At 49.5% G+C, this 13,110-nt stretch overlaps 1 protein-coding gene across 3 annotated transcripts in view; it reads left to right on the top strand.

Annotated features, from left to right (window-relative positions):
• FAM107A (family with sequence similarity 107 member A) overlaps positions 1-12,585 on the top strand; it is a 63,376-nt gene extending 50,791 nt beyond the window's left edge. For 2 of the 3 annotated variants that reach the window (XM_003811618.7, XM_008964019.5), the window contains 3 exons: positions 6,840-7,014; positions 9,347-9,503; positions 10,016-12,585. In XM_003811618.7, coding sequence (XP_003811666.3) covers positions 6,840-7,014; positions 9,347-9,503; positions 10,016-10,123 — 440 coding nt within the window. In that variant the 3' untranslated portion in view covers positions 10,124-12,585. Of the gene's footprint in view, positions 1-6,281; positions 6,380-6,839; positions 7,015-9,346; positions 9,504-10,015 lie in introns of all 3 variants that reach the window. The other variant, XM_024928058.4, reaches the window with a different exon arrangement.
• Positions 12,586-13,110: the final 525 nt, after the last annotated feature.

The following is a 13,110-nucleotide window of genomic DNA, read 5'->3' as shown; positions in this document are numbered from 1 at the left end:
GCCTGCCTTTCTGGTGAATTTGGCTTTAGGACTTTGCAATACAAGGCAAGTCTGAGATTGGGCCAGAAATCAAGAGCTGTAGGATTGGGTGTGTCACTTTTCGAAACTGCTACCAAACCCAAGTAGCTTTGAGCTTCAAGGCAGCCCCCACGCCTGCATCTCTGGGAGGCTTAGATCCTGAGTGGCCCTCTTAGTTCTGTTGGTGGTGAGTACCTGCTGGAATTTTCCCTGCAGAGGCATCTGCCAGGTAAAGTGGCTGACATCATGCCACTAATGAGCCAGCAGGGATTCCAGGTCTGCTGATGCTTGTTCCAGATCAACCGCACAATGCTGTCCACTAACCTTGCTAAGGACCCTCCATGTCTAGCCCTGGACTCTGCTACTTAATTGGTTCAAAATCCTAAATGTCCACCCAACATTCTCCTTCCGAGGTAGGAAGTTGCAACGGACCTGAGGCAAAATGGTCAGGAAGTCAGCCTTGAGTCATTGCATCCAAATGGACAAGCAGCTCTGCTGGGGGCTTCCGAGCATCGACCAGAGGCTGCTGGGAGATCTGGAGGTGGCTCCCAGATACACTGTTCTTTGGCTGCTGGCCAGCGAAATACAAATAGGCACTTTCCCCATGGAAAGGAAAAAAGCCAGAAGGGTCAGGAAATCCAGTGACCATGCTTGTCACTTTTACTGAATGCCTCTTTTTCCTTTGCCAGTCGTTATTTTGAAAGCCTCTCTTCTCCTCTGCCCTGCCATCCCATTAAATGCTGAACCAAGAGGGTTCTGAATGTGTTTGGAACCCAGCAGCTTGAACAGTAATGAGGAAGTGGGGGCACAGGAGGGAAGGCCACCAGCTGGTCCTCTCCTAAACAGAGACCAGCCTGAGGCCAGACAGGCCCGTGGACTCTAGCTTAAGCCCAAAGCTGCTAGGGCCAGGCTGGGGCTCCCCAGTGAGAGTTTGCATTTCACGTAGGCTAGGAGTCCTCAAGTTAGCAGGCCTCCATGTTCTTATCCATAAAATGGGCTCACACAGCCTCTTCATTGGGGTTTCTTGACTATCTAGAGAGAGAAAAGGGACATAACCCTGCTTTGTCAACTAAAAGACATTTTGCACCTTGAAGACAGTGGAGAGGTAGAAAGAGCATTGAATTTGGCGTCCAAGGTCCTGGCTTTGCTGCTTACTCTCTGTGTATCTTGAGACAAGTAGCTTGACCTCTCTGAGCCTTAGTTTTCTCATCTATAAAACAGGGTACCACTGGCTGCCTCCAAGGGTGATTTAGAGATCCAGATCAAATTCTAGTGGTGACCACAGGGTTTCTTCAGGACAGAAGTACCATAGTTTGTCTTCGGTGAGCATCACTCTGCCAGGTGCTGGGCTAAGCACATCATGCCATTGTATCACTTCACCCTCCAAACTGCTCCATGAATAGGCTGTTATCCTTGCTATATAGAGGCTCAGAGAGGTTAAGCTACTTGCCCAAGGTAACACAGCTGGGAAGGGTTGCCACCATGAATCAAACCCACTCTGTCTCCACTAAAACATCTGCTTTAACCATTGCTTTACTGGCTTATGTGTCATTTGTTACAACTGATGCCATCGAAGACAGAAACATGACTACCAAAACAGTGGAGAGGCAAGTGGAAGGGACACTGAGGCCTTAGACAGCCTGGGGTCCCATGGCTATTGTCAAGATGAACTGGGCCCCGAGACTCCATCAGTGCAGCTCTCCTTCTGTCTCTCCTTACTCTCTCCTGTGGCTGGAGGCACCAGTGTTTGGTTTCAAATCTGCCACCCTGCATTAGCCATGCATGCGCCAGTGGCCCGGTGCACTCTCCGTGGGAGCAGCAGTGATCTCTGCTGAGCCTTGCCTGGTGTGGGGCCAACGTCCTGTAGAGCCTGTGGCAAGGAGCTCTGGGACCTCTTGGGTCACCAACAGAACCAGGGAGGAACCAAGCAAGGGGTTCCAAATCTTTCCTCAGACCTCTTATTATCCCCACCCCAGGAAAAACAACATCAGTCCCATAATCTGCATATTGAGAATTATTTGCCATCCTATAGTCATGCAAGACACTCAATAGCTGTCGCCTACTGGTGGCCTCCACCCCATGCCCAGCTCTTTAGCTCATCCAATCTTCACAGCATCACAATTCTACAGAGGAGCATCCCAGAGGTTAGAGACCATCCCAAGATCACACAGCTGCTAAGAACTGTGACCTTAATCAGATTTGCTCACAATAACCAGGCCAACTACAGTCAGCTGAGATCCTTCAGGGCTGAAGCAAATAAGTTTGTGTTTTGGGTTTTTAACTCCATGGTTTGCAAAGTTGGCTGACTCTAGGAATCACCTAGGGAGCTTTTAAAAATCCCCAAAGCCAAGCCGCCCCCCAAACCCATTAAATCAGAATCCCTGTGGTGGGACTCAGGCACTGGAATTTTTGAAACTTCCTGTGGTGATGCCGATATGCAGCCAAAGTTAAGATCCACTGATTTAACCAGTGTGGTTTCTGAGGATGAGAAGGCTCCATCTAGGACTAGGAATGGGATTTATTAATAGTGATTGTTAATAGCAGCTAACAGGGTGGTCACACTGCCATTCCAGGGGCACCATTCACAGTTTAATCTATAGGAGTTGAGGACTTGCTGTGAGGTACCCAACCAGCCTGTTGTATGTGGCAGCCCTGGTAGCCAGCCCCAAGCGCTCAACTCTGTACGAGGCATTTGCCAAGCACCTTGCAAGTATCACCTTGTTTATGATATCACAACTTCATGAAGGAGGATTCTAATGTAACGCTCATTTTGCAGAGGAGGAAACACCAGATCAAAAGCAGCTGTCGCATCTCAACTCTGCTGTTCAGTGGGAAACAGCCATAGACAATAAGTGGGCGTGGTGTGTCCCAGGGCTGTGGGATTTGGTCCAAAGGCTGTAGTGTCCAGGCTCCAGCTCCAGAGGGTAGGGAGGCATGGACAGAGCTGACATTCAAATGCAAGTCTGAATGGTTTCAGCCTCCCTATGCTACTGCTTCCTCCTGCATTTCTTTAACAGCCGGGAAGAATACAAACAAGCCACTTACCTTTCTTCTTCGTGATTGGCCCGCTCCTCCTTCTCCCTGCTAGCTCTTCTCCTGGGTGTTCAACTTTTTCTTTCCAGAGAGGACATGTCTAATGCCCACTTACCCTCTTAGCCGCTCCATGGTCACTCCCCGGATGGACCCCAGAGTCTTGGATCTCTCGGGATGCCCAGAAGCCTTCGGAACAACCCCAGTCCTCTGCCTCAGGAGGCCCAGCTGACCGCCCAAGACAGCCTGGATTTTCTTGGCCTGGCACCTGTGCTTTGTTGAGTAGTCTCTTTTATAACAGGACCTGCACGAGGTTCTTCCGCCCAGAGACCTCGGTTAAATAAATTAAAAGGCAGAAAGGCTGGCTCAGCTTTCTAAGTCCTGGGGGTCCCCAGCAACCCTCCTCACCCCACCCCTCATAGGTGTATACGTGGATCTCACAGGGGTTGTCTGCTGGGGTTCAGCACCCTGAGTGGCAAAGGCGATGGTTTTTCCCCTGCAGCTCTGAGCTAAGGCACCAGCCACATCCCTCAGGGTTCCTGCCTCACCCACCACACCAGCCTGGCCTCAGGGAAACACCATCATCCACAGCTCACTGCTGATTTAATTAATTTTTTTTTTAAGGCCTGGAGCAAATCATTGAGCCAGGGCTGACCACAGATTGGACCTGGGGTGCAGGACTGGCTTCATAATTGACAGGGCCCAGTGCAAAATAAAAAAGGAGGGCCACTTGTTCAAAATGCATTTGGAATTTCAAGACAACAACAACAGAAAGTCAAACCAAACAGGGCCCCTCTTCCAGGGGCAACCCTGTGTGACTGAGTCCAACTGTCTGGCCCTGGGGCAGCCAACCCACTGGCTGGCCGGCAACTTATGTATGGGGCGAAGGTCTCAGCCAGGTCAATCACAGATTTTTCCCCTGGAAGTTAACGGAAGAGACAGACAGAGACCACCCATTGGAAGTGAAGGAAACCAAAGTCATAAAACATCCCAAGGCCTCTGATGGTTTCCCCACACAGCAGCGAGAATGACCTTTTTATAACTGAATCAGGCGCGCCTTTCCCCGACTTGAACCCACCCGTCCACCCTCACTCCAGGCGCTCTCCCAGTCTCTCAGCTCACACCACTCCCAGCACACTATGTCTTTTTGTTCCCTGAACAGACCCAGCTTGTTCAAGGTACATGAGTCACACATGCTGTTCCCTAGGCCCCAAATGGCCTCCTTCCTCATTCTCAACTGTCAGATCTTAATGTCGCCTCCTCAGAGAGGCCCTCACCATACCTGGCTGACGGCGGGTCCCTCCTTAGTCTCTATGGGAGCCTGGAGCCTTTTGTGGTCTTTCGTTTTCATTGGCTTGTGTGTGTGCTGACTGTTGGCCTCCCTAGCAGAGTGTGGGTTCTGTGAGCGCCGGGATCTCACTTGTTTAGTTCTCCTCTGTGTGTCCAGTGTCTACCACAGTGCCAGGAAAATCACAGGAACTCGAACATGTGTGGAATGCATGACTATTTTTATTATTATGCACTTTCTCAGTGGTCATTCCCGTTACTCAGGAGCTCTTGATTTTGTGTACTTATTTTGTATCTGGCCACATTCTTGAACTCTCTCAGTTTCAAATGCGTTTCTGTTCATCCATGTGGGAATTCTGAGTGTATGGCTTTATCTATACAAATATTAAGGCTGCCATCTCCTTTCCTAAAGTTATCCAACTTATTCTATTTCCTACCTTATCACTTTGGCAACATACAGTGGGTTCTTTTAAGGATGGTGTGGCTGATGAAAAGCAAGCAGCTCTGGAAGATTTGGGGGGCACAGAGGGACTAAGAACAGGTGAATAGCTGGGGAGCCAAAGTAGTTATTAAAGTGTGGCATGAGCTGAACAGGAAGAGAGCTGAGGTCACGGGAAGGAAAGAGCGTAGCTGAGAATTACTCAGTCAAAGGATGGGCGACACTTGACAATAGGAATAGGCAGCAAAAGAGAGAAGATCTCAAAGCTCCAATCTGAATCCAGGTGTTCTAATGCATAAGCACCCAGAGAGCTTGATCCCACAGACAAGAAAATATCCACACTAAGGAGGGGGGAGCTGATACAGCCAACTATGTATTTTGTCGAGTGCCCATTTCAAAGTAACTCTAAATACTATTATGATCACTTTTTAAGGACCAAAAAATTAGGAAGGATATAACCTGAAAGCAAACAGCCTTATGAAAAAGATGAGAAAAAAAAGGGAAGTTAATAAGAATTCTCATTATAGAAATGGTTCTGAGAATATGAACTTGAGAAAAAAATTAACATGTCTATCCTCTGACACTTCACCTGGCTACATCCAAAACACCTTATAATAATTAACACTTTTTCCAGGTTACACAGCACCTTTACGTATGTGGTCTTACTTGCTCCTCCTAACAGCAGCCTGTGATGGGTCATCATAGAAATGCCAAACACGGGTCTGGTGGCCACCGTTGCAAAGTACAGTCTCCTGTTTTATGCCTAGATTCCTGACATATCACTTTGCAACGTGCACCCCGTCAAACCCCCCTCTCTGTATTTTCTGACCCCAATAAGCTGTTTGCCACTTTCAGGTTTTCACACATCCCTGTTCATCCATGAAACTGCATTTGGGCAGAGAATGGTTCTCATCCCCTTCCCAGTGTGGGGGAGGAAATGAGAGTCTGTCCACAGGCAACATGGTGGCCCTCAAGCAGGGGCTGAAGCCTGGTGTTTGAAATGGGGACACACTCCCTCAGTTGCCACATGAAAATCACATGCCACCGGGCACTGGTTCCCCAAGACCAAAGAAAACTTCAAAAGTTGCATTGGCAATTACCAACAAATGTGTATTGATCGCCTACTGCATACCAGACCAGACACTGCCAACTGTCAGGGCCTGGCATATAATAGGAGCTCAACCTCTGCAAAGCTAGACTCATGAAGAGAGCAGAGCTAAAGTCTAAATTTTCACTGAAATTCCTATAAGCAGCTAATGGCCAGGCAGTGTCTATACCTTTGAGGCCTTTTTTTTTTAAGTCAGTCTCTTTCTCTCTCTCTCTCTCTCTCTCTCTCTCTCTCTCTTTGCTGTATTTGCTTTTGGGCATTTCAAGGATAAGGAGCCAGTTTGTAGAAGAGGGAGCCCTTATGTCTGAATTTTAAGTAAACTGACAGATTTCAAACCGCTGTGGTAGAAGTGGGGCCATTGAGTAGCCAAACATTTGACAACTATCCCTTTGCTATTAGGGATACAGCAGTCTCTGAATTTCATACTCTCCTCTTTGATGTGAAGAAAATGAAAAGCTGAACAGTTGTGGAACTGTGGATAGAGTTAGACAATAAGGGTAATACTTTCTTTTTATCACTGCATTTATCCAAATTGTTTTTAACAAGTACATGTTACTCTTTTTAAATATATTTTCCTTTTCTGTTACAAGCTCATTGAAAAACAGAAACTCAAACATAATTCCTTTTATAGTGGGCGAAAACTGTTGCAAAGTCAGGCCAAAAATATGCATGTGTCAACCCGTATTTTGTGACCCATTATCATTTTACTTCTATACTCCAGACACATCGCAAACATCATCTCCAATTCTGACAGCCCTGTGCATGCGTTCCGTTATGATTTCCATTTTATAAGTGAAGAAACTAAGGCTCAGAAAGTCAGATAGCTTGCCCAGGTATGCGCAGTAGCAGGTGGCCAAGGTCCATCTGACATGGAAACCTTGCCCTTCAACTGTGTCCCATGGGGCAGGGTGAGATTATAGGCTCAGCTCTGAGCTACTCCTCTGCCCATCTCTACAGCCGCCATGTACTCGGAGATCCAGACGGAGCGGGCAGACATCGGGGGCCTGATGGCCCGGCCAGAATACAGAGAGTGGAATCCGGAGCTCATCAAGCCCAAGAAGCTGTTGAACCCCGTGAAGGCCTCTCGGAGTCACCAGGAGCTCCACCGGGAGCTGCTCATGAACCACAGAAGGTAGGGATGAAGCCCTGCTGCCTGGGCCCCGCAAGCACCTGGGCCTGTGGGGGATGGGGAAGGTGACCCTGGAGGAAAGCAGAGCTGGCTTTCATCCTGGGGCTCCCAGAGGCTGAGGAAGGCTGAGGGTGCCCCACATGATCACTGGCAAAACCTGTAAAGACCCCGTCCCCAGTGGGTCCCTGGGAACCAGAGGGACCCAAAAAGCCCTGTTCTCTTGCCCAGCCACCCATTTCATGCCCACACTCCAGATACATTTACTGAGTACCTACTATGTGCTGGGCACTGAGCCCAGACCTGGGGATACAAGAATGAATGGGACCCAGTTCCTGTCCTCACAGACAGGGACGGGTGCATAGCCAGGCAGTAGGATGGGTGCATTGATGAGGGCATAAATAGGCCTGAGACCCCAGAGGAGGAACCCGAGAGGGGTCTAAAATGACTTCACAGGAGCGGTGCTGCCTCAGCTATGACCTGAAGGGGGACTGGAGTTAGCCAGGCCGGAGGTGGGTGCTGGATGGCAGAGGTAACCTCATATGTAAATGAACAGGAAACAGGAGTCACTCACTGTGCCTGGAGCATCGATTGCGTGGTGCAGGCCAGGGCAGAAGGATGGACTAAGGAAAGGTCTACAGCAGGGGCACAAGGTGTGGTGGGCCCGTCTGGTGAGGTGGGATGGGGGAGCTCACAATACCAAAGTGGGCAGGAATGTTACAGAGGCCTAGGATGCTGGCTGGCTTTTCCGTGGAAGGCCGTGGTGTGCAATGACAGAGACGAGCCAGAGGGGCATCTGGGAGGTGGCAGGGGTGGGATGGGGCAATTGACGGGATGTGAATTGGAGAAGAGGAAGGCTGAGCCTCCCCTTGGAGGACTGGGAAATACTCCTGCTAACCAGTAACAGCGTGAACGCAGCGGTGCTTTCAGAGCGCCCTCTGCTGGCCGATTCTGGTATTAGAGCCGGTTGTGATTTCTATTCTTTTCAGTTGTGTGACCAATATCCTAACAGTTATCATTTTGTTCACTGAGTCGCTTTTGTTTTTGTTTTCAATTAGTATTATAATATGAGCATTTTCTCTGAATGGTTTTTAGACTCATCCCTTTAATATCAAAAAACATCACCACAATCAAAAACAAAAGCTTAAAGACAAATCAGAGAAAGTATTTGTAATATAAATAAATTTTATTTTTAAAACTCACATATACAAAAAAAAATTCAGATCTCTTGTTTTTTTTCTTCTTTTTTTTTTTTTTTTTTTTTGTTTGAGATGAAGTCTCACTCTGTCGCCCAGGCTGGAGTGCAGTGGCGCGACCTCAGCTCACTGCAAGCTCCACCTCCCAGGTTCATGCCATTCTCCTGCCTCAGCCTCCCAAGTAGCAGGGACTACAGGTGCCCGCCACCACACTCGGCTAATTCTTTTGTATTTTTAGTAGAGACAGGGTTTCACTGTGTTAGCCAGGATGGTCTCGGTCTCCTGACCTCGTGATCCGCCCTCCTCGGCCTCCCAAAGTGCTGGGATTACAGGCGTGAGCCACTGTGCCTGGCCCAGATCTCTTAAAATCGACAAGGAAAAAATGAATAAAAAGTAATACAGTACAGCCAGACATGGTGGCTCACACCTGTAATCCCAACACTTTGGGAGGCCGAGGCAGGAGGATCACTTGATCCCAGGAGTTCAAGGCTGCAGTGAGCTATGATTGCACCACTGCACTCCAGCCTGGGCAACAGAGCAAGTCCTTGTCTGTAAAAATAATATTGATAATACAGTTAATTCACAAAAGAAGAAATGCAAATGGCTGGTAAACATATCAAATGTTGTTCCATGTGACTAATAAAGAAACAAATGAAAAGCAGATATTCTTTCTGGCCTACCAGATTCTCAAATATGAAAAGATTGGCTGGTGATGGTGGGGAGAAATAGATGCTCTTGTACACTGTTCAGAGGAGGATACACTGGATAACCTTTCTCAGACACAGATAGATATATGTACCTCAAATCTTTTTAAAGAGCCTGACCCAGCAATTCTACCTTTAGGAAAGTATCCTAAGAAAATAACCAGAAATAACATAAAACTTGGTCTCTGCAGTCAAACAGGCCTGGGTTCAAATCCTCATGTGGCCTATCTGTAGCTATGACTTGGACTGGTATCTTCAGCCCTAGGAGCCTCAGTTTCTGTCCCTGTAAAATGGGACAGTAATGGGTCCACCTCCAAGGCTACAGGGAGGATTGCACAGGATAATAATGGGGGTTGGTGTCACCGCAGGAAGCAGCCCTGAGGCTGGGGGAAGCGGGAAGGTGATGGTCTCCTGACAGCTCCCCACTTCCCACCCCAGGGGCCTTGGTGTGGACAGCAAGCCAGAGCTGCAGCGTGTCCTAGAGCACCGCCGGCGGAACCAGCTCATCAAGAAGAAGAAGGAGGAGCTGGAAGCCAAGCGGCTGCAGTGCCCCTTTGAGCAGGAGCTGCTGAGACGGCAGCAGAGGCTGAACCAGGTGGGTGATGGGCACCCAGCAGGGACCACGCATCCTCCAGGGCTGTCCTCCAGGGAGGAGCTCTGCTGTGGCCACAGCTAGTAAGAGGGAAGAGGATCAGCAGACAGAGCACTGGACTAAGAGTCCACTCCTGGCCTGAGTCCTCCCTCTGCCATTCACTTTGCTAGGTCCTTAGGGCGAGTGGCTTCCCTGAACCTCAGCTTCCTCACTGGCCCAGTGTACTGCATGCTGATTCTGATTTCATTCTTATAACTGTCTTGTGAGCCAGGTGGCATTCCCATTTTAGAGATGGGGAAGCTGAGGCCCAGAGGGGGTGAGTGATTTGAACCAGGCTGCACAAGGAGAACTCAGTCTCATGCTCTGTGCCCCAGCTACCAGGCTGATAGCAAAACTCATCCCCAGGTTGGTTCTGTTTCCCCACTGAGTGGGCCCTTGGTCCAAACTCCACAGGTTTTCAGAGTAGGAATCCCCCTAGCTCCACCCACTTCACTCTCTGCTTCTCCCTCCTTCAGCTGGAAAAACCACCAGAGAAGGAAGAGGATCACGCCCCCGAGTTTATTAAAGTCAGGGAAAACCTGCGGAGAATTGCCACACTGACCAGCGAAGAGAGAGAGCTGTAGGGCCAGCTGCCGGGCTCAGGCCACTGCCCACCCTGGCCTGGACAGCCTCCTTCAGCCCTTCTGTACCTGGCAGCCCTGGGCCCCAGGCCCTGGGACGTCTGTGATGTTCCCACCTGCTTCTGTAGAAATGTGTCACCCCAGAGGGCCTGGCTCTCCCTGGGAGGCTGGGGGCCCTAAGCTCCTAGGTTTTCCTTCCAAGCACCCAGCCCTCCTGCTCCAAGAGGGATAACCTGCACCCCTCCCTGCAGTGGGTTCAGAGCCCAGCACAGGAGCTTTCTCTGGCAGAATTGAGGAGGAAGAGGTGGCCCTCTGACTTGACAAGCCTTCTGTTCTGCCCAGGCCTTTCCACCAGGAATCTCCGAGGCTCCCCAGGGCCCCGCTTCTCTGTACACCCCAGCTCCTAGGTCTCAGAGAACTCCCCCACCTGTGGTTTTACCTGCAGCCAGCAGAGCTTAGCTTCAAGGACACCTGCCTTCAAAGCCACTGAGGGGAGGAAGGGCAGGGCAGACTGCAGGTGGCCCTGTTGCTGGCATCCCGGCCAGGTGGGCGGGGACTAACAAAGACAGCTGTTTAGGGTCTTCTCCCCTCACCCATGATTTCATCATCCCCTCCGCACAGCCTCCCCGTCCAGGCCTTCTAACCACACCTACCCAGGGCTGCCGCATTCCTGCACTCAGAAGTCTGCAGCAGTGCCTCACAAACTTGATTGTGCATAAAAATCACTGGGGATCTTGTTAATACAGCTTCTAATTCAATAGATCTGGGAGTTCGTGCATTTCTAACAAGCTCCCAGGTAAGGCGGAGGCTGCTGGTGTGAGGACCATGCTGTGAGCAGCAGGGCGAGAGTGCCCAGGGCTGATATATATTGGAAATATCACCCCTGAAGCCATCGCTGGCCCCCACCTCCTGTGGACTGATGCCCCAGGGATTCCCACCCCACTTCTGCAACCCCAGGTATTCTTCATTATCCACCCCATCCCAGACTCCCACCCCAGGGATTGCCCGTGAAGACTTTGGCCTAGCAAATTGTGTTGGTTATGTGAGTGTTGTTTTAATCAGAGATGTACGTGATTGCCAATCTGCATTTCTTACCAGTGTGACCACACTGTTACAATGCAATTCTAGCCAAAAAAAAAAAAAAAAATTTTTTTTTTTTACTTTTTCCTAGTCTTATGGAAAGCAAATATACAATGATTTTCAGTAGGCTTCTGGAATAGAAACAGTGGTTTGAAGACCCCACTGCCACCTTTATGGACTGGCCCCTTTGAGTCTGAATCTCCGGCCTCTGTCACCTGAGACCCAACCCCTAGCTGGGCCAACTCCAGTGAATTCACCCATTTTTCTTCTTCAGAAGGCCTTTCCTGTGTGAGACCCACATATTTTAACCTTTTGCTCCTATCCCATTTTTAAAGAATTAGAGAATAAACCAGGCCTGTTTCTTTTCCCCTGAAATCCCTGCCTCTGGCTTCCTAAACCCATCATCTAAGGTGACAGAGCAGTGCTGGAATAGCATCTCCTTTCACTTTCCCAAAACTGCCACAGATAGCTGCCACTGGCATGCTCTTTGATTCCTGGAAGCAAACGTGGGACTGTCGGAGGAAAGGGATTGTTCTGGTCTTACTCATAACTGGGTGGTTTGAGGGTGACTGAAGTCGTGCTTTTCCTGTGTGTGCTGCCAGCACAGGGCTGTAAATGCAGATATTCCGCCTGTGTGCGTGTGTATAAGTCAAGCTCCAAGAGGCTCCTGAATGTGACTGGCGTGCTGAGAATGTGTTTACGCTGTTTAATGTCTGCCAGGTGAGGGTTACGCTGAAGATGCACAATCCCTAAAATAAAGATCACCACTTCCCCAAAGAAGCAGCCCTCGGGTCCATGTGTTGTTCAGACATGTGAAGAGAAGCAAGACAGAGGGTCTCAGATAGACGAGGGCTCTCCAAGGGAATGCCTGGGGATTCACCCAGTGGTCCCCAGAGGTGCTCCATGGAGGCAACAAGTCATTCCATGAAGCCCCAGAAGTAGAAGGGTCCTCAAGCACCACGCCCTCCAGGGCAGCCGTGCAGACGACCTTGGTTCACTTTTCAGGGGTCGTCCCAACTCTGTATCTCCAGCCACTCCAACTGTGGAGGCTGTAAATCCAGATTTTCACTGTCCAGTCTCCTTTGCAGCTTAGGATGGCTATGTGATCAGGTGTGGCCAATGAAATTGAAGAGGAAGTCTACCTGGGCTTCTGGGAAAGCTTTTCCAATAAAAGACACAGGCATGGCTAACACCTCCCTGGGCCTCTTCTTCCTACCTTGATTGAGGGTGTGATGCCTGGAGCCACAGCAGCCACTTTGCTACCATGACAAAAAGGCCAAGAGAATCACAGAGTCATTGACCCTATCATTATTTCACCAAGCCAATACCAGCCGCCATCCTTCTCCAGAATTCTTGTAAATAAAATAAATCCCTCTTTGTTTAAACCATTGTTGGTCAGTCTCTGTTACTTGCAACCAAAATCATCCCTAACTGACACAGAAGGCCAGTCCCTGCCTGTCCAAAATTACCTGCAGGCTGTGCTAAAAATCCAGATTCAACTTTCCCATCAGAAGCCTATTGGATCAGGATCCCCAGCTGCAATGCCTGGGATCTGTTTTTCTGCACCCCATATAGCCTACCTAGCATGAGTCTGAAAACTGGTACTTGGACATCACTAAAGCACACATCATTCAACAAATATTTATCGAGTTCCTGCTCCATGCCAGGATGCATGCCATAGGCTGGGACACAGTAGAGAACAAAGGTGCAGTGCCTCCCCCTCATCTGATGACTGCAGTGGTCTCCTCCCAACTGGTCTCCCCTACTGGCCTTGTCCCTACACCCTGTTCTCAACAGAGGAGCCAAAATGATCTTCCTCCAGTCTAAGGCAGAACTTGTGACTCTGCACAGAGCCCTCCCTGGGCTCCCAGTGGAGTCTCTCCTGCATTCCTGGTGGTCCTGCGAGTCCA

The sequence above is a fragment of the Pan paniscus genome, chromosome 2 (genome assembly GCF_029289425.2).
Source record: "Pan paniscus chromosome 2, NHGRI_mPanPan1-v2.0_pri, whole genome shotgun sequence".
Taxonomy (NCBI): domain Eukaryota; kingdom Metazoa; phylum Chordata; class Mammalia; order Primates; family Hominidae; genus Pan; species Pan paniscus.
This window is presented reverse-complemented; position numbering and strand designations above follow the sequence as displayed.